This window comes from Pan troglodytes, chromosome 6 (assembly GCF_028858775.2).
Source record: "Pan troglodytes isolate AG18354 chromosome 6, NHGRI_mPanTro3-v2.0_pri, whole genome shotgun sequence".
Taxonomy (NCBI): Eukaryota; Metazoa; Chordata; class Mammalia; order Primates; family Hominidae; genus Pan; species Pan troglodytes.
Genome location: NC_072404.2, coordinates 96,911,261 through 96,937,050, shown reverse-complemented (window position 1 = coordinate 96,937,050; position 25,790 = coordinate 96,911,261). Strand labels below are relative to the sequence as shown.

The 25,790-nt window shown below is 37.8% G+C and overlaps 1 protein-coding gene across 6 annotated transcripts in view; it reads left to right on the top strand.

Annotated features, from left to right (window-relative positions):
• The window catches only part of ABCB1 (ATP binding cassette subfamily B member 1), a 98,956-nt gene that overhangs the window by 38,205 nt on the left and 34,961 nt on the right, over positions 1–25,790 (top strand). For 5 of the 6 annotated variants that reach the window (XR_010158572.1, XM_009453497.5, XM_063814645.1 and 2 more), the window contains 12 exons: positions 3,153–3,277; positions 10,610–10,781; positions 13,696–13,809; positions 13,956–14,066; positions 14,238–14,363; positions 14,481–14,684; positions 15,017–15,187; positions 18,551–18,712; positions 19,596–19,772; positions 20,319–20,465; positions 23,154–23,261; positions 25,287–25,364. Coding sequence is in view for 5 of the 6 variants with exons in the window: in XM_009453497.5 (XP_009451772.3) it covers positions 3,153–3,277; positions 10,610–10,781; positions 13,696–13,809; positions 13,956–14,066; positions 14,238–14,363; positions 14,481–14,684; positions 15,017–15,187; positions 18,551–18,712; positions 19,596–19,772; positions 20,319–20,465; positions 23,154–23,261; positions 25,287–25,364 (1,695 nt within the window). In the remaining variant the exon portion in view is untranslated. Of the gene's footprint in view, positions 1–3,152; positions 3,278–10,609; positions 10,782–13,695; positions 13,810–13,955; positions 14,067–14,237; positions 14,364–14,480; positions 14,685–15,016; positions 15,188–18,550; positions 18,713–19,595; positions 19,773–20,318; positions 20,466–22,446; positions 22,617–23,153; positions 23,262–25,286; positions 25,365–25,790 lie in introns of those variants that run through there. The other variant, XM_054655907.2, reaches the window with a different exon arrangement.

Below are 25,790 nucleotides of genomic sequence, written 5' to 3'. Positions count from 1 at the left end.
GGACCCAATCACAGCAAGTGACCTGGCCCAGGAAGCCTCTTTTGTACTTTGTGCCCAAGACTGTCTTCCCAGCGCCCAGAGACACTGGGCCACTAGAGGGCATTGGTACAGGAAACCACCACACTCTTCCCGACCTGGCAGTCTGATCTTGAAAAACCACTTTCACTCCCTCAAGCAGCAGAAGCAGGGGCCAGTGGGAGCCCCAGAAGCTTCACATAAATCAAGCCGACCAAAATAATACTACAAACACTCTGAATATTAAACCGCTCCTGGAACCACAGCTCACAAAAGTAGGCCAATACTATCATGCTAAACTTCAATGGAACAACTGCCGGCTAGAGTAAGGCAGGTTTATTTTATTTTAACTTTTTAAAACTTTTATTTTAAGTTCAGGGGTGTAAGTGCAGGTCTGTTCCATAGGAAACTTGTGTCATGGGCATTTGTTATACAGATTATTTCATTACCCAAGTATTAAGCCTAGTACCCATTAGTTATTTTTAATGACTGTCTCCCTCCTCCCACTCTCCACCCTCTAATAGGCCCCAGTGTGTGTTGTTCCCCTCTATGTATCCATGTGTTCTCATCATTTAGCTCCCACTTATAAGTGAGAACATGCAGTATTTAGTTTTCTGTTCCTGAGTTAGTTTGCTAAGGATAATGGCCTCCAGCTCCATCCATGTCCCTGCAAAGGACATGATCTCATTTTTTTTATGGCTGCGTAGTATTCCATGGTGTCTATGTACCACATTTTTTTTTATCCAGTCTATCATAGATGGGCATTTAGGTTGATTCCATCCTAGTTTTGTGCCAGTTTTCAAGGGGAATGCTTCCAGCTTTTGCCCATTCAGTATAATGTTAGCTGTAAGTTTGTCATAGATGGCTTTTATTATTTTGAGGTGTGTTCCTTTAGTACCTTGTTTGTTGAGAGTTTTGATCATGAGTGGATGTTGCATTTTATTGAAAGACTTTTTGCATCTATTGAGATAAGCATGTGCTTTTGTTTATGTGATGAATCACATTTATTGATTTACATCTGTTGAGCCAAACTTGCATCCTGAGGATAAAGCCTACTTGATCATGGTAGATAAGCTTTTTGATGTGCTGCTGAATTCAGTTTGCCAGGATTTTGTTGAGGATATTTGTATCAATGTTCATCAAGGATACTGGCCCAAAGTTTTTTTGTTGTTGTATCTCTGCCAGGTTTTGGTATCAGGATTATTCTGGCCTCATAGAATGGGTCAGAGAGGAGTCCCTCCACCTAAATTTTTTGGAACATTTTCAGTAGGAATGGTATCAGCTCTTCTTTTTACATTTGGCAGAATTCAGCCATGAATTCATCTGGTCCTGGGCTTTTTTAGGGGGTGGTAAGCTATTATTACTGCCTCAATTTCAGAACTCTTTATTGGTCTGTTCAGGGATTCTATTTCTTCCTGGTTCAGTCTTGGGAGGATGTATGTGTTCAGTAATTTATCCATTTATTCTAGATTTTCTAGTTTATGTGCACAGAAGCATTCATAATATTCTCTGATGGGATCCTTGTGACTGAATTGTTCTGCGTCATGACTGTGTTGTGTACTACCATGTCCAGCTAGTTTTTAATTTTTTTGTAGAGATGGGGTTTCTATGTGTTGCCCAGGCTGGTCGTGAACTCTTGGCCACAAGTGATTCTCCCACTTGTCACCCCAAAGTCCTGGGACTATAGGTGTGAGTCATCACACCTGGCCTTTTCATATCCTTGATAATAGGATAGGTTAGAGGGTCTTTTTTTTTTTTTTCTTTTCACAGACATGATCTCCTGAAAAACACAACACTTAATGAAGATTCAACCATACTTTTGTCTGCTTATAATGATGGAAGGTCATAGAAGGAAAAGGGAGCTAGATTTGTAGAATTCATTGTGGTGTTTGATATATTAATAATAAATTAAAATAACATTTTTAAAAACTCCTAACTTTAAAGTATTTCTTTAAAGTATCACTTTGAAGTGATCTTCCTATTTTTGGTTGCCTCCATTGTGGCAATTGTTGTGGCACCATGAGGTTTCAGAAGGAGCAGAAAAACATTCCTAAAGCATGTTGTATGAGCCTCCTCTATTCTACAGATGTTTGTTAAGGGATGGCGCTGGCCACCCTATCTCAGACCTCCTACCGTGAATGGTTCTGCAAATATGGTGGGACAGCCCCAGGAAGATTGCTTTGAGAAGTCAGGAATGTCTAGTGAATCAATGGAATATTATTTTGGGTACTAAAGAGGCTAGGTACGTGCAGCACAATGTCTGCACTTAGAACATAACTAATCAATGTTCATTTGCCTTCATCCACCCATTCCTCTAGCTGTCATAGCTCCTTTTACTTTGACACACAGGAAAGGGAGAAATCCACTGTCAAAACCCAAACAACTTTGAGCTTTTTATGCCAAGAAGGGATAGATCAATGTTACTTACATAAATGAGTCCACAAGTGCCTATGAATTTTTTATTGAAAGAATATAATTCTATTTAATCAGAATTTTAAAAATAAATTGGTTTTGTGTAATTTTGGGGGAGGGGTGGGGAGGACAGGGTCTCACTCTGTTGCCCAGGCTGGACTGCAGTGGCACAACCACTGCTCACGGCAGCCTCGTCCTCCTAGGCTCAAACGATCCTCCCACCTCAGCCTCCTGAGTAGCTGAGACAATAGGCATGTGCCACCACACCTAGCTAATTTTTAAATTTTTTGTAGAGGCGGGGTCTTACCATGTTGCCCAGGCTGGTCTAGAATTCCTGGGCTCAAGCGATTATTCATCTTTGGCATCCTAAAATGTTAGGATTACAAGTGTGAGCCACCACACCTGGCCTGTCATGTGTAATCTTTATTTAGGTAGTTGACCACTTCAGCATTCTAGGTACAATAACGTTAGCCCTTTTCCCATTGCAATTGATCCAGCTTTCATAATAGGACCCTCTGGGACCCAAGTTCATGCATCAGTGGCTGGTTTCAGGGAGAGGTTTACTTCAGTGGCTGTTAATACAGACCAAAGCAAGTAAAAGACAGATTTTGCTCTACACACGCATTAATGTATAAGCAGCATTTATGTATACATTTATTTTTACTTTACAAAAGATAAAATTAACGTGTTTTTTTTTCATGATCCAAAATTGTATTTTTAAACAGATACTGTCTTCATTTACTGATAAAGAACTCTTAGCTTATGCAAAAGCTGGAGCAGTAGCTGAAGAGGTCTTGGCAGCAATTAGAACTGTGATTGCATTTGGAGGACAAAAGAAAGAACTTGAAAGGTTTGAGTTTCTTTTTTAAATGGATAGATATGTTAAATTCTGTCTTCTCAAATGCCCTTCAGATTGATAGTGTTAATTATAAGCATTTTCTCCCATATATATGTTTTCTTAAATAGCTTAATGGATATATTACAGCATAACTAATATTTTGGAGAAGTTGCAATTCTAATTGTACCTTTCTTTTATCTGCTAATTCAAAGAGTTTTCTAGATGGGCAATAACATAAAAATAGTTTCCTAAGACTGAAATGTATTTTATACCTCTGATTTTTTTCCTCTATCAAGTTAATTAGTGATTCTCTAAGATTGACTGAATATTTTGTGTAAGATCTATGGGGACATTTGAATCTGTGGTTCATTTTCCTTTCTGCCCCTATTCAGCTGACATATGCTACATGATTTGGAAGATAAAAATATAACCAAAAAGCACTTATGTGTACAAAAGTTCAAAATCTTTTATATTATGTGTTGTTTAGTATTATGCTTACAACTGTTCCCTTTTATTAGATTTCTGAAAGCATAGATGGTAATTTATTGAAATTTAGAATATAAATCAGATTACTGATTTCTAAGCAGCAACAGATTTTATGTAAAATTGAATATAAATTATAATATTCTGATGCTATAACACTTCAATCTTATGAATATACATATCTTTGAAAGTATGAAAAAGTAAACTGTATTGGTTAAGGGGGTTATACATTGTTTGGTACAGCCATAAGGAAAACCAAGGGAATTTTCAGAAATCAGAATAATGGTTAGCTCTGGGGAAGATGAGAAGTTGTGTAAGGAGAGCCGAACACACAGCAGGGGATTCTGTGGTTCTGGCAGTGTTCTGTTTCTTGATCTCAGGTATACTTACATGAGTATTCATTGCATAATTTTTTTAACTGTGCATATGTGTTTGGAGTACTTTTGTTCTATGGTATATTCACACATATAAATATATGTCTTCTGAGAATAATTTATAATGGTTAAGTGCCATAGTTCAAAGGAAAGCAATATCTATGTTCCATTTTGATTTTTGCTAAAGTCTTTGCTTTTGCTTTAAAAGATGTCTGGCTAATAAAATGAGGAGTCCTGCTTAATGACTGAGCAAATATTCAATGAAATAAATCCCCGGCTCTCATGGAGCTTAAATTCTAATGGGGGTGGTAAGGTTACAGACAACCACAAATAATCAAATAGGTAATACACCAGTTGGGGTAAATATTATTTGGGGAAATAAAATAAGAGAATCATGAGGATACTATTTAGATAAGTTATTCAGAAAAATATTTTCTGATTAGTTGATATTTGAGCAGAGACATAATGAAGTTTTGAGTTTGGAATTCTTTTCCAGTTTTCCTCAGAGAAAAGGTGGACCAGAAAAATAATATGCCCAACAGCCCAACAGCATTGGAAGACAGACAAAACTTAACAGCTTCTTCCTGGTTTCTCAGCTGGAGGAAAACATCTCCCCATAGAAGTTAGATTCTCAGGCCTGACTGCTATCTGCAGTTGGGGTCTGAATTTATACTACTCTGTGAACTAGGAAACAATCTCTCTCCAAAGCTGAGGATTTCACATTAAAAATGAGTCCTAATCCAGTGATACCAGAGTATCTGGTAGAAGAAATACAAAATTATTGAAAATTAAAGAACTAAACATCTAAATCAAGAAGTTAGAGAAAGAAAAATAAAATATTAGAAGGAAATAATAAGGGTAAGAGCAAAAATTAATTTAATAGAAAATAAAGGCAAAAGAGTGGAAGATTGACAAATCCATAAACTAATTCTTTAAAAAGACTTATAAATAACTATTTTATATGTTTAATCAGGAACAAAAAAAGAATGAATAGGGAAAACTTGTAACAGATTAAAAAATCTATTTTTAAATTGCAGCTTTATACCAATAAATTTAAAAACCCTCATGATATAGATAATGTGCTAGAAAAATGTAGGTTAAAACTCTCACTTAAGAAGGAGAAAATCTGAGTAAACCCATAATCGTTAAAAGAATTGAATTCAAAGTTAAAAATCTCCATTTTCCACTGCTTATCTCCCACAAGCAGAAATCACAAAACAAGTCTGGATAATTTTGTAGGCAAGTTCTACCACAACTTCAAGAAACAGATAACCCTATCTTACATAAATTGTTGTAGAAAATGGAAAAAAAAAGTTGTGAGTTCATTTTATGGGGCTAGTGTAACTTTGATACTATATTATCAGGCAGATATAATATGAGAAAGGAAAACTAAAGGACAGTTTCACCTAAAACATAGATGCAGAAATTATAAATAAATAAATAATTAGCTAAATAAATCCATGTGAAAAATACCAAATTGAAAACATCCTGAACATGTTGGCTTTATCCTATGAATGGAAAGATGGTTTTAACATTAGGAAATCTATTAATATAATTAACCATATTAATAGACTAAAAGAAAAAATTTGCTGTGATGTAAGGGGAAAAGCATGAATTATATATGATTCATGACAAAAACTCGTAAAACTAGGAATAAGAAACAACCTTCTTAATATATTAGAGACCCGCAGGAAACATTTAGTGGTGAAACATTAAAAATATTTTAACACTTAAAATAATGAATGAAATAAATACATACTATTTTGTCTGTCAATTTAAAAAATAAAAAACAAATAATGAATGAGGCAAATGTGTTTACTATCGTTTCTATGTACTGTTGTACTAGTACTAGATAATAAGACCAATAAAACAAATAAGAGTAAGAATGAAAAAAAGGAAACGAAAAAGAAAAACAGTAAGGATTGGAAAATAGGAAGAAAACTGTCATTATTCACAGACGATAAGATTGTCTACACAGAAATTCCAGTAGGTTTTATAAGCTAACAAAATACAATAAGATCTCTGGGTACCTATCATTATTCAGAATAAATGGCATTCCTGTAAACCAGGAATGAACAATTAGAAAATATATAGTATTTCATCCATTCAGAATGAATCCATCATCTCTGAAATTGAAATAAACCTAATAGTCAGTGCCATCTTAAATTTGCTATGGATCTGGATTGAAGTCCAATTCTATCAGGCAGGATTTATGTTTGCTTCTGCTATTCACCAAGGGCACTGCTAACCTGAGACCACCTTACATTAAATTATGTGTCTAGTTGTTTTTGGACAACACTGGTAGTGTGAATTCATGCTCAGACTTGCATGAGTCCTACTTTGTGGTCCAGATTCTCAGGGAGGTTTTTTTCCTTCCTTCACCTGGTTGGTGCCAAGATTGAGACATGCAAGTTCTGCTGTGTGTTGCTTAATATACTGAGGTATAGCCCTTTGAGTCCTAGCTGCATATGGAATGTTCTATTAAACTCATTTCTTAATGCTTTATAAAATGACAGAATACCAGTACTTGCTACAATTAAAGACATCTTAAATTTGAGGAACTGACAATATTTTTAAGGACATTATTAGCAACAAAAACTATAATGATGGATGGAATAAAACCTGAGAAGGAGGAAATGGACATTGTGGGAGTGAAGCCCAACATTTATAACTTAGATAAATCTGATATTTTAGTTCACTGAAAGTTTAAAGGAATTCAGATTTAATGGAGTGCTTTAATTAGTTAGATATGAAAATATTTTTCCCAGCAAAAATGATCAAATTTTAATTATAAGAATAAACAAATGGACTTACACAGCTGTATCCAGAGATTCCTATATTTGCTCTAAGTAGTATTTTACATGTGGAATCATTTCTTCAGAAAATATAAGTTACTTGAATGTATCTTTGAAAGGGCAGTCTCCTTCAGAGAACTGAAACTAATTTTGCTTGGAGATCAAGAGTTGACGTAAGACTACAAACTGATGGCCTAATGTCCTTCCCAAGTTGGCCATTTCTTTAAAGTTTATTTATTTGACAAATTTATTCAGCACCTACAACATGCCAGGCACTGTGCTAGGTTCTAGGTTTTCCTTTTCTTTTCTTTTTTATTTTATAAAGTTCTAAACAAAGCTAGGGCTCTAGGTTTTCAGCTGTGAATCAGAAACAGAGGATATTTTGTGATCTTCAGTCAAAATAGTAAAATGGATAAAAATGGAAGGAATGGAGAAAGGGAGGAAGAAATATAAGGAATCGTCAAAGAAAAAAATAAAAATATTGATTTAAAAATGTGATCTGAAAGAATCAAAGAGTGTGAGGATGATGAATGGTCAAGTTAACTTTAAATACGGTGGTTGGGGCAGGCCTCTTTGAGGAGGTTTCATCTCAGCTGAGACCTGAGGGATGAGAAAAAGCAAGCCATGGTGGGGACAGAGATGGGATGGGTTTGAAGAAGAGTCTTCCAAATTTCCTGGGGTGGCCAAGACTTTAGTATGTTCTAGGAAACGTCATAAGGCTTGCATGACTGAAGCTCAGTTGAATGAGGGGAGATTGGGGTGGGCAGGGGCCAGAATGTGGGGATGGTGGGCCATGATGAAGAGTTAGGATTGTATTCTAAGGGCACAGGGGAGTGGTTGAGGGTGTTAAAAAGAGGAATGACTATCCACGTTATGTTTTCAGATTGTTTGTCTGTAATGGGTCTCATGAATGGATGCGAGAAGTCAAAGGGTGGAAGCAGGGAGACCAGTGGGGAGGCTGGCAGAATGGTCCAGGCCAGAGCATCTCCCTGATCTGGAGCAGAGGCAGGAGAGGGGTGACAGGTACCTAGATTTGGGATATAACTTGGAAGTAGAATTGATGACTATTCTTAGACCAGACATAATCAGTTTTCTTTCCTGTTCTTCTCCTTCCCTTCTCTGCTTCTACATAAAGTAATTGAGGTCTTAATCTGGCTTTCTCTTCAAATTAGCAGTGCAGGAGGGAAGCTGGCTCTCTTTGAATGGAAATTTAACCAGAAGTTAAAATAAATTCCATTCAATCGTATAGAATAGTTTTGTTCCTTTTCACTTAAAAATATTTTTCTCTCTTTTATGTGCCTTGAAAATATATTTATCTATTAATATTTATTTCTGTTTGCTTAACCAAAATTGTTCCTTATTCTTAAAGTAGTTACGTGCATTATTGATGAATATTTTCACAATATTTAAGAAGAGTCATATTTCCTACATACCAATGGTTTTGTTATATAACTTTAGTCTCTTTTAGTCATTCCTACTTTCATGACCATTTCTGTACTAAAGCCTTTGATGAATGGATGATTTTAATATCTAGTTTTATGTATGGCATTTGTATGGAAAAACAACAAAGAGCTTATGGAAAAGGAGTATTGTTTATATCTCATTTCCCTTTGCCCCCTTCTTTCCTTTATTTCTCCTTTCTGATGTCTAAATGATTTTCTTCCTTGTGCTTCTGTGCAAATGTTTCCTCTGGCTGCATAGGACAACATCAGACTGGTTTCTACGTTAGTCTTGGTAAGCGAGAACTGAAATAAAGGAGATAACAGAGTATAGTACATATGTATTAAATGTCCTTAAATATATTCTTATGTAAGTTATGCCCAGTGGTAGCTTTTACCTCAGATCAACTCATAAAGTGAGAGATACGTATGTGTCTGTGTGTTGTGTGTGTGTGCATGTGTGTATATAAGTAATTGAAACGTTTCTCAAAAATAATTTTTCTGTTCAGATGATAACTGGCAAGTTGAGGATTTACATTTTGGGGGGTAGAAACTAATGATGTGTTGCTATGTTGTCACTATGAAGTTCTGTTTAAATTTCATCTTTAGTGAACATGGTAGTGATGTAAATTTCACTTGGCATGCTTTTGTAACTCTGTAATGTACCTAGTTAAAGTAGTCATGAAAGCAAGAAACAATGCATGTTCATATCTGGACAGTGCTTGAGCTCTGCTGTACATGTTAATGGAACAAGTTCTCCAAAGGAAATTAATATAATACTATATAATATTTATATAGTTGTGAATTTATGGATCAAAGACCTTAAAGTATGACTTTTATATGGAAGTAAGTTCATGAATTTCAACCATTATTAGCTCCTCCTCTATCCAAGGCAATGCTCTAGGTTCGGCAGGGAGTTGCGATTAAGAAAATACAGACGGATTTAAGGCAATCTGTCCTGTTTCTCTAATCCTTTTACCTTGGTTCTACATTTGCAAAATTCCTTATTTTTCTTTAACTCTGGGCTCCATTAGCTTATCTCCATAGCTATCCTCTTAAACAGAGTAGTCTTCTCTGTTCCTTTCAAATGAAGGTCGAGTTATAGACATCATCTCCTTTAACTTTACCGTCAAAAATTGACCACCCTCTGAGGGTTTAAAAAATATTTGAATTATCAGTTGGGAATAACCTGTAAGTCATTAGAACTGCAGAAATAAAATCTGTCAGTGACTCCAACATTGTTTTTTGATTTTTTTTATTTGCTCATTTTTGCCCCTTTTGTACAATTTCCTATATTTGCTCTAAGAAGTATTAATGGGTCCTCACCAGGTTTGGTTAATGTAGGGTAGGCCTTTGTGCTATGAATGGGTTCAGGGCTATAGATATGCTAATAATTTAATTTTTCTCAGCCCTTGAGTTAGCCAGAAGCCGTGGATGGCCCAAGCCACCAGGTCAGATCCTGTTAGTTCAGCAGCTGGCAGCTATGGCATGACAAGTGTTGGGAGCATTAATAGAGGGAAGGACACATAGTCAATATGTAGAAAGGAGAAGGAAGAGAGGGAATGCTGATGAATAATGATGTGCTTTTATAAACCTGTAAGCCAAATAATTTTTGTAGGTCAGTGATTTTTAAAATAAATGTCTACGGAAGTAAGATAAATTGTACAGCTTATTTAAATGTAAAAAGTATTACATGGCAATTCAGAACTCTCAAAATGCTCTCACACATGTAACCTCTCAGTTGGTCATTCCGACAGTCCTAGAGGAAGGCAGGACAGAGAGCAAACTGTCTCCAAACTTCCTTAATGTTCAGAGATTTAAATGACTGTCCCTTTTTTTTTTTTTTTTTAGTACTTTATAACATTATCTCTCCATTTTATTAATTAAAGAGGCATGCAGATTTTGAAGGAAAGACACAGGTTTTTTCCATGGCTTTTACTTTGTCTTGTGTATGAAACAATGTAAGTTTTAGAAGTTTGCTAAATATTGCTTCACTTATTTGCTATTGCTAAAGCCAGAGAAGGAAATTTTAGAAGACTCCCCCACAAATAAGTTAATCTCTATAAATGTCAGTTTCTTCTTCTGCAAAAAGGGAGTAAAACAGTACTACTATATAGGGTCAATGTATGAGCAGCAGGACAAAATGCATGTATATCACAGGACTGAACACATCCTAGCCACTCTGTAACTATCATGCTTTATCGACATGTTTTCATAAAATGTATATGTGATCATTTTTGTTCTTTTTCTCAGGTACAACAAAAATTTAGAAGAAGCTAAAAGAATTGGGATAAAGAAAGCTATTACAGCCAATATTTCTATAGGTGCTGCTTTCCTGCTGATCTATGCATCTTATGCTCTGGCCTTCTGGTATGGGACCACCTTGGTCCTGTCAGGGGAATATTCTATTGGACAAGTACTCACTGTAAGTGGTTTACATTGAGAAATGAACCATTATTATAAAATGCCAATGAAATCCAGTAATGTTGGCTTGACTTTAGAAGAATATATTTTGAACAACTGTTGAATACTACAGACATATGCACTACTAGGTTAAAAAGTGGAAGGCCAGGCACGGTGACTCACACCTGTAATCCCAGCACTTTGGGAGGCCGAGGTGGGCAGATCACGAGGTCAGGAGATCGAGACCATCCTGGCTAACATGGTGAAACCCCATCTCTACAAAAAATACAAAAAATTAGCCGGGCGTGGTGGCGGGCGTCTGTAGTCCCAGCTACTCAGGAGGCTGAGGCAAGAGAATGGCCTTAACCCGGGAGGCGGAGCTTGCAGTGACCCGAGATTGCGCTACTGCACCGCAGCCTGGGTGACACAGCTAGACTGTCTCAAAAAAAAAAAAAAAAAAAAAAGTGGAAAAAAATTAGATGTATCCGACAACCAGTTTTTTGTTTATTTGCTTGTTTGTTTTTGCAGATATCTTGCACAATTTATCCTGTAGCCTAAATAATATTAACATTAGCAATCTCAATAGCATGAACTTTTATTTGTTGAGATTATTTGTGCCAAACTTGTTGCTAAACACTTCACTTTTATTTTCTGATTTACTATTCACAAAAATGGCAAAATACACATTTTGACTTCTTTTCAAATTATTTCGAATGGCAGCTAATCCACCTCACAAATTATGGAAGTATAAATTGTTCCTCTTCCTAAAAGATTGTTTGGAAGTTTTCTGCATTATAGACCTTTGTGCAAGCACAGAAGTCTTGCCATTTAATGTTATCCTCTTTTATTTTAAAGACAATGAAATAATTTGCAAACCAAACTCAATTCATATCTGGATCTAATAAAATACACTGTTAGAAGAGTCACTTAGTTCCTTTTTCGTAGGCCAAGCAGAAATAGATTGAGGCAATGAGAGATGATATTTTGTAGAATCCCTTAAAACAGTTCCCTTTTTCAGGAGCCAGATTTGTAATATGGATTCAATAATCACTTCTTTTTTTTTTTTTTTCAAATTTGCCTTATCCAACATTGCTCAGTGGGGAATGGCTTTTCCCATGAAGTTTTTTTTTTTTTAGTATAGTGATGCTGTGGGTGATCCTTGGTTGTCATAACAGATGTTTTCTGTTTAACTGTGATTGAGATAAGCAGTTTAAATCCAGTGTTCACTGGGCATGAATATACTTCACAAACTGGAGGCATCCAAAATAGGGAGTGTGGGGTTTGATATCAGACCAACTTGATTCAAATGGCAGCTTTGTCACTTATTAGCTGTATGATTTGGGCAGCCAGCTAAACTTTTCAAGCCTCTGCTACCTCTTCTGTCAAATGATATGACAGGAATGAACCCTAACTTTCGGCGTGTTTTGAGGACTGAGATAATGAATATAGAATCACTTAGCAAAGTTCCTTCTGTGTAAATTATTGAGCAATATAATTCCATGTGATTTAGAAAAAATGAATAATGACATTAATTCTCATCAACCCCAAAGAGAAACACAGTTAAGTCTTTACCAATAAGAAACTGATTTGCACAAAACAAAAAAACAAAAGGCCTAAAGAGAACACGGCCTTGTGGCAAAAAAGACAACCTGATAAAGGATCAGTGCCTTAGGTGTGTGTGCTTTATAATTAACAAAAAATGTTCATATATGCTGTTTTATCATGATAGAACATCTCTATGATTGCTGGGTAGGGAGAACAGATAGAATCTTGCCTGTTTTTGCCAATGAAGAAATTGAAGCCAAAGATTCTAAGAGAATGGCCTAACAACATATAACTAGTTATTACTAATTTAGGATTCAGAACTGGGTCTTCTGACTCCTCTGCTAGCATTTATTTCCACTTTACCTTACTGATGATCTAAATAAAAAAAAAACTAGACATTGAAGAAATATAAAAATATCCTATTAATATTCTAGCCCTGTGAAATTTAAATCATTGTTTATTGAGCAAGTAAGACTAATTCTGCATTCTAAATTGAAAAGTATTTATATTTCCAAAATATTTTTAGTATGGGCAACATAGTGAGATCTCATCTCTATAATTTTTTTTTTTAATTAGCCAGATATGGTGGCACTTGTCTGTAGTCCCAGCTACTTCGGAGACTAAGGTGAGAGGGTTGTCTGAACCCAGAGGTTGAAGTTGCAGTGAGCCAAGATTGCACCACTGCAGTCCAGGCTGGGCAACAAAGCAAGACCTTGTCTTAAAATTTTTTTAAAAAAATTTTATGCTATTTTTAATTGACAAATCATAATTGCATTACACTTACGGAATACAATGTGATGTTTATGTATACACACACATACACACAAAATGTGGAGTGATCAGAGCAAGCTAATTAACATATCTATCACCTCACTTGACACCTTTTGAGGTGACACATTTGAAATTTACTCTTGGCTGGGTGTGGTGGCCCATGCCTGTGATCCCAGCACTTTTGCAGGCTGAGGCAGGAGGATTGCTTGAGGCCAGGAGACCAGGCTGGGACACGTAGCGAGACCCTGTCTCTAGAAAAAATAAAAAAAATTAGTCAGGTGTGATGGTGCATGCTTGTAGTCCTAGCTACTTGGGAGACTGAGGCAGGAGGATTGCTTGAGCCCAGGAGGTAGAGGTTATGACGAGCTATGATTGCACCACTGCACTCCATCCTGGGTGACAGAATGAGACCCTGTCTCTTAAAAAGGAAAAAAAATGAAAAAAGGAATTAAATGTACTGTTAGTTACAAACTTTTAAAATATTTTTAACACCTAGTATTTATATGTTGCCTCGCCATTTTAAATTTTAATTACCTATGTTAGAAAAAGACAGAAGAAGTATGAAAAAAAATTGCTATCACTATCTCAGTAGCCTGATGGTTTTTCTTCACATTCCTCAGGTATTCTTTTCTGTATTAATTGGGGCTTTTAGTGTTGGACAGGCATCTCCAAGCATTGAAGCATTTGCAAATGCAAGAGGAGCAGCTTATGAAATCTTCAAGATAATTGATAATGTAAGTCTGAGTTGGCCATCTATCCACCTATCTAAAAGATTGTCCAGTTAAGTCAATTTCTTTGTCACTTTATCCAGCTCTCCACAAAATATCACTAAAAGTAGTTATTGTAACCTAGTAATCTCTTAAAATTTGATTCTGTTTAGAAGCCAAGTATTGACAGCTATTCGAAGAGTGGGCACAAACCAGATAATATTAAGGGAAATTTGGAATTCAGAAATGTTCACTTCAGTTACCCATCTCGAAAACAAGTTAAGGTACAGTGATAAATGATTAATCAACAATTAATCTATTGAATGAAGAGTTTCTGATGTTTTCTTGTAGAGATTATAAAAAAGTGCATGTATATTTAAACCTAGTGAACAGTCAGTTCCTATATCCTGTGTCTGTGAATTGCCTTGAAGTTTTTTTCTCACTCGTCCTGGTAGATCTTGAAGGGCCTGAACCTGAAGGTGCAGAGTGGGCAGACGGTGGCCCTGGTTGGAAACAGTGGCTGTGGGAAGAGCACAACAGTCCAGCTGATGCAGAGGCTCTATGACCCCACAGAGGGGATGGTGAGATGACCCATGCTGAGCTAGACCCTGCGGTGATCAGCAGTCACATTGCACATCTTTCTGATGTTGCCCTTTCAATTACAAATGTATGAAAGTCACACTTACTTTTTATTCCAGGTCAGTGTTGATGGACAGGATATTAGGACCATAAACGTAAGGTTTCTACGGGAAATCATTGGTGTGGTGAGTCAGGAACCTGTATTGTTTGCCACCACGATAGCTGAAAACATTCGCTATGGCCGTGAAAATGTCACCATGGATGAGATTGAGAAAGCTGTCAAGGAAGCCAATGCCTATGACTTTATCATGAAACTGCCTCATGTAAGTTGTCCTTGCCCTTTGCCTTTCTAGAGGTGCAAAAAATAAAATGCAGGCCTACTATGCAGGAAGTTAGGAAACTACTATAAATCGGAGGAAGGGAAATCCTAAGAAGGGAAAGTAAGATTACTTCAGATTTGAAAGCTCTAGCAGTATCAACTGGTCGTAGATACATTTTTAAAAACTGAGGTTGGTTATTGTGTTAAATAAGATTTAAAGAACTGGACCTGTATTACTTGTGAGACTTGGGCTGTGTATAGGATTCCTTACCAATTTAAAATATGAGCTGAGATAGCTTGTCCTTATGCTAAATCATTCTGGGTTTTCTGTGGTAGAAATTTGACACCCTGGTTGGAGAGAGAGGGGCCCAGTTGAGTGGTGGGCAGAAGCAGAGGATCGCCATTGCACGTGCCCTGGTTCGCAACCCCAAGATCCTCCTGCTGGATGAGGCCACGTCAGCCTTGGACACAGAAAGCGAAGCAGTGGTTCAGGTGGCTCTGGATAAGGTCAGTGAGGCTTAGTTCAAACCAACCTGATTTATAAGCATAAGAACATTCTACTACTAATTCTTGTTAATATTGGTCTTAGAAAAGGAAATTTCTGATAGCTTCTAGGTGATTCCTTCAGCTATTAAAATAAAAGCATTGGGCCTCTTTGAAATCTTTTTCTATTTGTTTGTTTTATTGTTCAATTTCTATTTATTTCTCTGATCTTATTTTAAATGTTGATGAATACATTTTCATTTGAAGACACTTGCTAATCTTTTAAATTAAAAAATAGAAATATAGACACATGTGAAAGTTCATCTTCATTGTGATCTTCAAAACTTGACTATGTGAATAACCCTGTTATTTAGGTTTTGAGAGTTTGTAATATTGCCAAGAAGAGAAAAATACAACCTGAAGGTCCGTATATAATTTTCAAGGTGTTGAATGCCACTTGAAGACTCTATGGGAAATAAGAAACCTCTTATTTCCAGGAAAGGGGCAGATAGCCTGTGATACTGAAAACCTACCTAAGCCATGACAGGTTATTGACTATCAACAGAGTTTGACTGTCCTGCAATTCTGGAGTCCATATGACTCATTCACCAAATAGCATTTGAGTGTTTGCCGTGTGCCGGGCACTGTGCATTTGATCTCCAGCACGTGATAGTAACGGGGATAATTCTGTGAGGACCGAGAATGTGGAGATGGAGACATTATAACCAAAGGTGTTCCAAGTTGAGATGTCACAGTAGAATTCAAAGATGAACTCATATTTGTTTCAACTCTCCCTGTCTCTAATAAAACAACACTTGAATGTTCCTTAACATCCTGTCAATGTGCTTAATAAATTTTTGAGAGAGAAAAAAAGCAGCTTACTAAACATTCTGTGAACCAAAATAGAGGCAGATGGGATTCTGGTTACTATTTTTCCCCTCATTTTGCTTAATCTGTGATTTCACCTCTGTGTTTTTCTTTTTCTTTCTTTATTTCCTTCCTTCCTTCCTTCCTTCCTTCCCTCCCTCCCTCAATCCCTCCCTCTCTTGCTCTTCCTCTTCCTTTCCTTTCTTTCCTGACCTTCCCTTCCTTTCATTTCCTTTCCCTTCCCTTCCCTTCCCTTTCTTTCCCTTCCCTTCCCTTCCTTTCCCTTCCCTTCCCTTCCTTTCCCTTCCCTTCCCTTCCTTTCCCTTCCCTTCCCTTCCTTTCCCTTCCCTTCCCTTCCTTTCCCTTCCCTTCCCTTCCTTTCCCTTCCCTTCCCTTCCTTTCCCTTCCCTTCCCTTCCCTCCCCTTCCCTCCCCTCCCATCCCCTCCCCTCCCTTTTCTTTTTTCTCTTCTCTTCTCTTCTCTTCCTCTCCTCTCCTGTCTTTTCTTTTCTTATCTTATCTTTTCTTTTCTTGTTTCTTCTCTCACTCTGTCACCAGGCTGAAGTGCAGTTGTGCCATCATGGCCACTACAACCTCTGCTACCCAGTCTCAAGTGATCCTTCCACCTCAGCCTCACAAGTAGCTGGGACCACAGGTGTGTGCCACCATGCCAAGGTTTTTGTTTTTTTTTTTTTTTTGAGATGGAGTCTCGCTCTGTCGCCCAGGCTGGAGTGCAGTGGGACAATCTTGGCTCACTGCAACCTCTGCCTCCTGCCTCAGCCTCCTGAGTAGCTAGGATTACAGGCATGCACCGCCACACCTGGCTAATTTTTGTATTTTTAGTAAAGACAGGGTTTCGTCATGTGGCCCACGCTGGTCTTGAACTCCTGACCTCAGGTGATCCACCTGCCTCGGCCTCCCAAAGTGCTGGGATTACACGCGTGAGCTACCGTGCCCAGCCCCCAGCTATTTTTTGATATATTTGTAGAGATGAGGTCTCACTATCTTGCCCCGACTGGTCTCAGACTCCTGGGCTCAAGCAATCCTCCCGCCTCAGCCTCCCAAAGTGCTGGAATTATAGGAGTGAGCCACCGCTTACTGGTTTGCTTATCTGTGTTTCCTTATTAATCTATAGTGAAACTATGTATTAAATTATAAATAAAAACAATTTTAGAGGATTATATTTTAAAATACTTTAGGGTGTAAATTTTGAGGGGAAATTCCACATACCCCTTTTTTCTTAAAAAGATACAAAAATTGATCTATTTTCTTCTGTATTTTCTAGTTTCTACCACCTAATTTTTCCTTGTGTATTTTTTCTTTTTGAAGTTTTCCACTTCTACTTATCCTATGGATCCTGAAAATGTTGTGTGGTTTTGAGAATTGTATTGCTAGTTACTAGAGAGAAATATAGAGTAACAAAAATTATGAGCATTGGGAAAGTTACAAAGGTTAGAGAAGTCTCAGACAAGGCCTGGATATCTGGCTCTGTTCCTTTATGAAAATAAAAGAGACTTACGTGACTCTTCAATTTTTCCATAATTCTTCAACCTAGGAATAAGTATCACTAACTATGGATAAGGCCCAGTGTTGAGTACTTTATGTGCTTTATTTTATTTAGTCATCACAACTACACTAAGAAGTAAATACTATTATTATCCCCATTTTACATATGAATAAATTGAGTCTCACACAGTTTCCTTGGATAAAATATTTTATTGGATAAAATAAATTCATAAATTTATTTCAGGTCAGTGTGACACTGAGGTCTGGACTTTGCTGCCTCACATTTATTGTCTGTCTTGTTCATCCAGGGGGTCATGCGGGATAGGATATTATAATTCCTAGGGCTGATTACTTGCCGGTGTGTATCAGTACAGCACAATGGCCTGTGTTTGTTTTGATTGGCCAACGCCTGGGCTGTAGGAATTTGTTGGTTTGTACAAGCCCCTGATTATTATTTATTTTTTATTTTTTATTTTTTATTTTTGAGATGGAGTCTCACTCTGTCACCCAGGCTGGAGTGCAGTGGTGTGATCTTGGCTCACTGCAAGCTCCACCTCCCAAGTAGCGGGGACTACAGGCACCCGCCACCATGCCCAGCTAATTTTTTGTATTTTTAGTAGAGATGGGGTTTCACTGTGTTAGCCAGGATGGTCTTGATCTCCTGACCTTGTGATCCACCCACCTTGGCCTCCCAAAGTGCTGGGATTACAGGCGTGAGCCACCACGCCCGGCCCAAGCCCCTGATTATTACTGCAAATTTAGGTTAAATAAAATATTTGGGGGCTTACATAATATTAATATGTGACTGTTATATTTGTGTTTGTATTTATTACAAGGAAACATCATTTTTAACTATTGTCAATTGTCTATACATTTATTGAAGTCAGAGGCTATCTTATATAGATTTGATGGTTTTACAATGCCCACAGCATTGGTTCAGTAAATATATGTTGAACGGTTAAGTTTCTTCAGGTAATTGTTAATGTATTCAAAAACCAAATTTCTCTCTCTTTAGGCCAGAAAAGGTCGGACCACCATTGTGATAGCTCATCGTTTGTCTACAGTTCGTAATGCTGACGTCATCGCTGGTTTCGATGATGGAGTCATTGTGGAGAAAGGAAATCATGATGAACTCATGAAAGAGAAAGGCATTTACTTCAAACTTGTCACAATGCAGGTATAGTTTAACTTCAGAATTTTCCTAAGTCATCTCAGTGATAAACTGATTTTGCGTTTAATGCTAAAAATAAATATTATTTGATTTGATTACCTTACAAAGTAGGAAACAACACCTGGGGGATTCAGGATGAGACCAGTGTTTAAGATTTTTTTTCTCTCTTGAAAGAGGGGAAAATAAAGAAGGATAAACAGATAAAAAAATTAAAAGGTTTCAAGGTGAGTTATCCGTTATAGTAGTCAGTAGCCACATGTGCCTGTACAGCATTTAAACGGTAGTGAATCTGAATTGGAATGTTTTAAGTAGAGTGTGCACATCTTGTTCTGAAGACTTAGTACAAAAAATGCAAAATATCTCAATTTTTATATTGATTACATGTTGAAATGATATCATGGGATATCAATAATATATTGGATATATTAGGTGAAATAAAATATATAATTAAAATTAATTTCACTTCTTTCTTTTTACATTTGTTAACATGGCTTCTAGAAAATTTAAAATAACATGGCTCATAGCATGGCTTGCGCCATATTTCTGTTGAAAGCACTGATCCAGAGTAAACTTGATTGAGTCAAAACACCCACAAAAAATGGCGTGAGAAGATAAGATACATGGAATGAATGCCAGATTATTTCAGTATATGCAGTGGGAATTCTTCTTTGGTGGTTTTCGTTTTCAAATATCACACACACACACAGACACACACAGACACACACACACACACACAGACACACATAAAACAACACAGCAGATTAGCTTTATCCTTTTCTGCAGTTACTAAACAAATTACTGTTTTCCTTGATAGCTGACATTCAGTGATTAGCTTTCATTGGTTAACACACAGCCTAATGAGCTTTTGCATATTTCTTATTTATTTTAGACAGCAGGAAATGAAGTTGAATTAGAAAATGCAGCTGATGAATCCAAAAGTGAAATTGATGCCTTGGAAATGTCTTCAAATGATTCAAGATCCAGTCTAATAAGAAAAAGATCAACTCGTAGGAGTGTCCGTGGATCACAAGCCCAAGACAGAAAGCTTAGTACCAAAGAGGCTCTGGTATGAAGGGAGATGCGGAGTTTGTTTTAATCTCACTAACTGTGGTTCCCTAGTTTGGTGGGCTAGGGCTACGGTAGGAGTGGGAACAAGGAAGGTTATCCAGAATCCTCCTGTCCTATCCCCCAGAATGTCAACATTTTAGAATCAGGTTAGAATTTAAGAGTGTTAATTTACACAGCAGAATTTTATAATTAAAATTTATAGTGTAAAGAGACTATAGCGGGTCTTCAAATATCAAAATTTCCATTCTGTTTACTCCTGCTTATAAATACTCTTGTCAGGTTCTGAGTACCAAATAAAAGTAAGTGTTTGTGGAAACATCATTTATTTTTTAAAAAATAAAGGAGTGTTGTAGCAAAATCTGTCAGCATTTTTTTGAAGCTAAATAATAATCACTATGACATTTTTTAAAGCAAAATTGTCATCACTTATTCATTGATAAGGAATAAGGATAGGATATATTCCTTTACAAATTTTTGTGCGTATGTAAGAATTGTACATATAAAAGTTTTTAACTAGCCTGTTGTAATAATTTGTGTTTTCTAGGATGAAAGTATACCTCCAGTTTCCTTTTGGAGGATTATGAAGCTAAATTTAACTGAATGGCCTTATTTTGTTGTTGGTGTATTTTGTGCCATTATAAATGGAGGCCTGCAACCAGCATTTGCAATAATATTTTCAAAGATTATAGGGGTAAGTGTGATGCCCATTTGTGTGATTTACTTGTGAATCCTGACAGAAGAATGAACGAATAAAGTGCTTGTGTCTGAACTGGGATACAAAAGCAACAAAATCCATGTATCTCCATATGAAACTAATTGGCTTGTAGATGTAAGAATAGCAGTCTGGTTTGTGATAGGAGAGCTAACTTTGTGAACCTTCCTTTGTCATCACAGTTGGTTTCTAACCTGGGCAACTAAAGACCAGCTTCCTGAAATAGTCAATGAAAGTGATGAGATGACTTTCTCATACCTGCCAACATTTGGCTCTGAACAAATCTTGTGAACTTTCATTTCACCAATGTGCAAAGAGAGTTCCTCAAATGTTTGTCAGGCTGGCTTGAGAATGCACTGTTCTCTAACATACATACTTTCCAGGACATGAGTAAGCCTAGCATGCTTCTTTTGTAAGATGTAATTTTCATCCCACTTGCTAAGATTAAAACAAATAGGAATGGCTTCCTAAAGATTGAGGTTGACATGTGTTAGTTCCACCTCATCTTAATGGTGGCATTTTCAACAATAAAGTTACAATCTGAAAGGAATGCTCTCTGTTTAGTGACATATGTCCAAACATCAAGCTGAGGACACCCTTGCCATAACTGCTGAAAACATTGTGGAGAAAGAGATTGATCACCACAAGAAGCATAAGCTAAACACTGACTTTTGATTCTACAAAATATATATGACTATTCAGGTCTACTCATGCCTGGTTAGCTTATTTCAGTTTAATATATTCATTCATGAATTCATGTTTAATGACATTCATGCTTAATATTAAATATTTTATTCAAGAATTGTTATTATTTTTTGAGTCTCGCTCACTCTCGCCCAGGCTAGAGTGCAGTGGTGCGAACTCGGCTCACTGCAGCCTCTGCCTCCTGGGTTCAAGCGATTCTCCTGCCTCAGCTTCCTGTGTAGCTGGGATTATAGGCCTGCACCACCACGCCTGGCTAATTTTTGTATTTTTAGTAGAGATAGGACTTCACCATGTTGGCCAGGGTGGTCTCGAACTCCTAACCTCAAGTGATCCACCTGCCTCGGCCTCCCAAAGTGCTGGATTACTGGCATGAGCTGCCATGCCTGGCCTCTAGAATTATTTTTTGTGTCTGCTCTGTGCCAGATATTTTTCTAGTAGTTGAAAAAATTCTGAGAATGTGATCAAATGTCTGATTCTGTAGAGTATATGGTCCAGGGCAGGAGTCAGCAAACTTTTTCTATTAACAGTAAGATGGTAAATATTTTAGGCTTTGCATGCCACATGATTTCTGTTGCAGATACTCAACTCTGACCTAGTAGTACACAACGGCAATGTGGAAATGAATGAACACGACTGTGTTCCATTAAAACTTTATATAAACATTTGGCCAGTGGCCCATAGTTTGCTGAGCCTTGCACTAACATGTGTCTTGCAGGTTTTGGGGGTTGGCGGGGGGTAGACTGTGATGTCATCAGAGAAAAAAAAAAAGGAAATGGTTAAGTTAGGAATGGGTTTGGTTGTAACAAAACCTCAACTTATGATTTTATACTTTTCTCATTCTTCATATAACAATAAGTCTGGAGGTAAGTGACCCAGGGCTGGGATATTAGCTCTTAGATGTTGAGTAGGCAACCAGACATCTGCCTCATTGAAGATAGTGGGCTCTGCATCGGATTGCCTGGATTTATATCCTTGAGTCATCCCTTGCTGGCTGTGTTAACTTGAGCAAATTAATTACCTTCTCTGTACTTCAGTTTCTATCTGTGTAAAACCGTGATGATAATAAATCATACTTCTGGAGTTGGTTGCCAGGATTAGAGGAATAGTATATATGAATTTGCTTAGAATAATGCCTGGCATAGAGTAAGAATTTGGTAATTGTTATTATTTTTGTTGGACTGACTAGTCAAAAAAAATTATTTAATCTCTTCAAAAATCCTTGTTGTTGTTTTTATTTGTTTTTTTTTTTATGAAGGATAAAGTTGTCTGTCCTGGGCTAGGAATGTTACTATCTTACAAGACTGATTTTGGCCCACTGTGAAGGGAGATACGTGTTTTCTTTCCCTGAGGAATGGTTATTCTCTGTGTTCCTTGAGTCCAAAACATCCTATTAGCCCTTATAACTATCTCTGGAAAAAATTTCAGGTATGGTGCTAGGTCAGGTAGCTGTAGTTTCCAACTGGCTCTCTTAACTGGCCATCCTACCAAGAAGGCAGGCTCAAGGAAATTCCTTTCATTTTGAAAGGCCTGGGCTGAGTGAATGACCACCACTCTGTGGTTCACCAAAAAACCACATCAGGTTTTCCCCAGACACCTTGGGACAGTTTGAAATGTCCAAATAGTAAAGCAATGAACTGCCATAAATGTAGTTCCCCACCAAGGGAAGAGGAGAGTATTTGTTCTGATTTCAACTTTACACAGTTGAGGTGGCACTCATGACTCCAAGAGGGAATCCGAACAGAAAAAATACTGGATCAATTTATGAATGATAGACCTATCCTTGGCCTCCACAGAAGGGAGAATGCAGACACCTTTAAGGCTGGCAATAGGAAAGCCAACCCCAATTTCCAGCGTACTAAGGCTCTCCTGACCCCTGAATACTGGGCCAGATGGGAAATGGGTCAGGTCCAGGATGGGTTCTTCACTGATTGAACTAAAAATCCTTTAAATGTTTTCTCACAGGTTTTTACAAGAATTGATGATCCTGAAACAAAACGACAGAATAGTAACTTGTTTTCACTATTGTTTCTAGTCCTTGGAATTATTTCTTTTATTACATTTTTCCTTCAGGTAAATGTTTCCATTTTCACTATATTCATTTTGAGAAATGCATCATTATTCAACTGGGGGGATTTATAAACATCAGTGTAATTGGCCTTTTAGTAGAACTTCTCTATTAACATGGCTACTAACAGCCAAGTTTTTCTGACATAGCGAAAAAAGATGTTTGCCTCCTCTGGCTCCCTTGCTTACCTTCTCCTCTCCACCCTTACCTACCTTCTCCTCTCCACCCTTACCTCCCACAATGAAACCAGGGGGAACAGAGTGTTTGGCCTGATATGATGATTGGAGGCGAAAGGCAGGGACTTAAATATGGGGTGTGGGGGAGCCCTGGATGTAAGTTTGGATATAAGTATTGCCAGTAAATGTAAATACTCAAAGAAATGTCTTCCCGTGTTCTAAAAGCAACAAAAAACAAACAAAACCCCATAAGCGGGTCACATGGGTTTAAAAAGGGTTTGAAGAGTTTATCATTCAACTTTTGTTCAAGGAGAAAGAATCATTTCAGTGATGGAAGAATGTCAATCCTCCAACAAAAAATGTAGGAAACATTTGTAAAGAGTCAGATTTTTACAGCTTGAAAATCATTTGGCTGAAATGAAATGGCAAGGAATTAAGCACTCTAAAAGTTTAGTATGAGGGCCAGGTGTGGTGGCTTATGCCTGTAATCCCAGCACTTTGGGAGGCCGAGGTGAGTGGATCACCTGAGGTCAGGAGTTTGAGACCAGACTGGCCAACATGGCGGAACTCTGTCTCCGCTAAAAATACAAAAATTAACAGGGTGTGGTGGTCCACACCTGTAGTCTCAGCTACTCAGGAGGCTGAAGCAGGAAATGTCTCAGGAACCCAGGAGGCCAGGAGGAGGAGGTTGCTGTGAGCCATGATCGTGCCACTGCACTCCAGCCTGGGCAACAGAGTGAGTCTCTGTCTCTAAATAAATAAATAAATAAATAAATACTGTTTGGTATGGCAAGACAGTATTGGTTTTGGTTCAAGTGCTCCTTGTACCTGTTTCTGATTTTGTGTCCTTGGCCACATAAGTAAACTGTCTAAGCCTCTGTTTCCTTAGCTGTAAACTAGGGATACAGGTACCTGCCTCTTGATGATTAAAAGGATCATGTGACCAAGTGCTCAGGCCTGCATGAGGCAGTAGTAGGTAATCACTTATTAATTGAATGATTAGCCACCTGTAATTTTTAAAGATAAAACTGTGACTAGATCTCTTTATTTAACATGTAAGCATGTATTACATTTTTAAAAAATAGAATGTTTTTCTGGACATTATAAGAGGTGCAAAAGAAAAAACAGACTGAATTCTTTCTTTACTGAGTACTTACAGCCTGACCTTACTAGAATAAATGTGACACTCTAACTACTTATAGGATTGCCATACCAACTATTAATACCACAGGTGTTTGGAGGAGGTAAAGATTGCTCAATGTAAATTTGGTTAAGAAAGTTGGAGTGAGGTGGGCTTTGAGCTGGTCCCTTAAATGTTGACGATTTGAATTGGTGAAGCAAAAGAAGTTAGAGGACTACCTTCATAACATCATGGTGCTTGGGGGGACTGGAACCTAGCTTGCCTAGAAAACAGGTGAGAACAAAGTCTATGAGTTATAGGACCTTAGAAGTCTAGAGATAGCAAAATGCCTAAAGATGTTAGACCACCCAACTCCTCATCTTAGTAACATGGGGAGGGAGTCCAGTGGGTAATTAAAAGCTCAGGCTCTGGATTCCCATTCTGGCTAGGATTCTCATGGATCTGGATTAAGATTCCAACTCTGTGACCTTATAACTGTGGCCTGTGGATCTTATCAGGCTCTCTAAGCCTCAGTTTCTTCTGTAAAGTGGGCTTTTCTGTCTACACCACCCGTACAGCCTTGTGCCATGGCACACAGTCACAGAAACATAGCAAGCCCTTGAAATCAGGCTTTCTGACTTTGTCTAATCTCCTGCTTTAGCAAAGACATCAATTCTCCCTCCTTTTATTTAAATGGTGGCTGGGTCCCTGACAAGGTATGTTCCTGCCCACAGGGTTTCACATTTGGCAAAGCTGGAGAGATCCTCACCAAGCGGCTCCGATACATGGTTTTCCGATCCATGCTCAGACAGGTATGTCTATCGAGGGCTGTGCCCTGGGATGTGTAGAACTCCCCATGTGTGCCCCTTGGACTCAGACAGTGGGAGCTCTGTCATGTTTCCCAGGCCTAGCTCCTGTATTGGTTGTCCCTCAGTCTCACGTCAGAGATGCGGTTGAACCACCCACTAGGCACAGGCGAGGCTCTCCTGTCTGTCAGGTCTGGGTGGGCACAAGGAACTGGACCAGTTTGAGACAGAGCCTCCAGAGTGGATTCACCTCCAGCCTGTGTCTCAGCAGTGGTGGGCAGTGCAGGCAGAAGGCATCTTTGATACCCCTCATCCCTTTCCTCTCTTTCCTTCTTTCTCCTGGCAAACCCAGGGCACGAGTGTTTCTTCCCACCAAGAGATGCCCTCTGTACTCTTTCTTTCCGCAAATCAAAACTCATCCCTGTGTCCTAT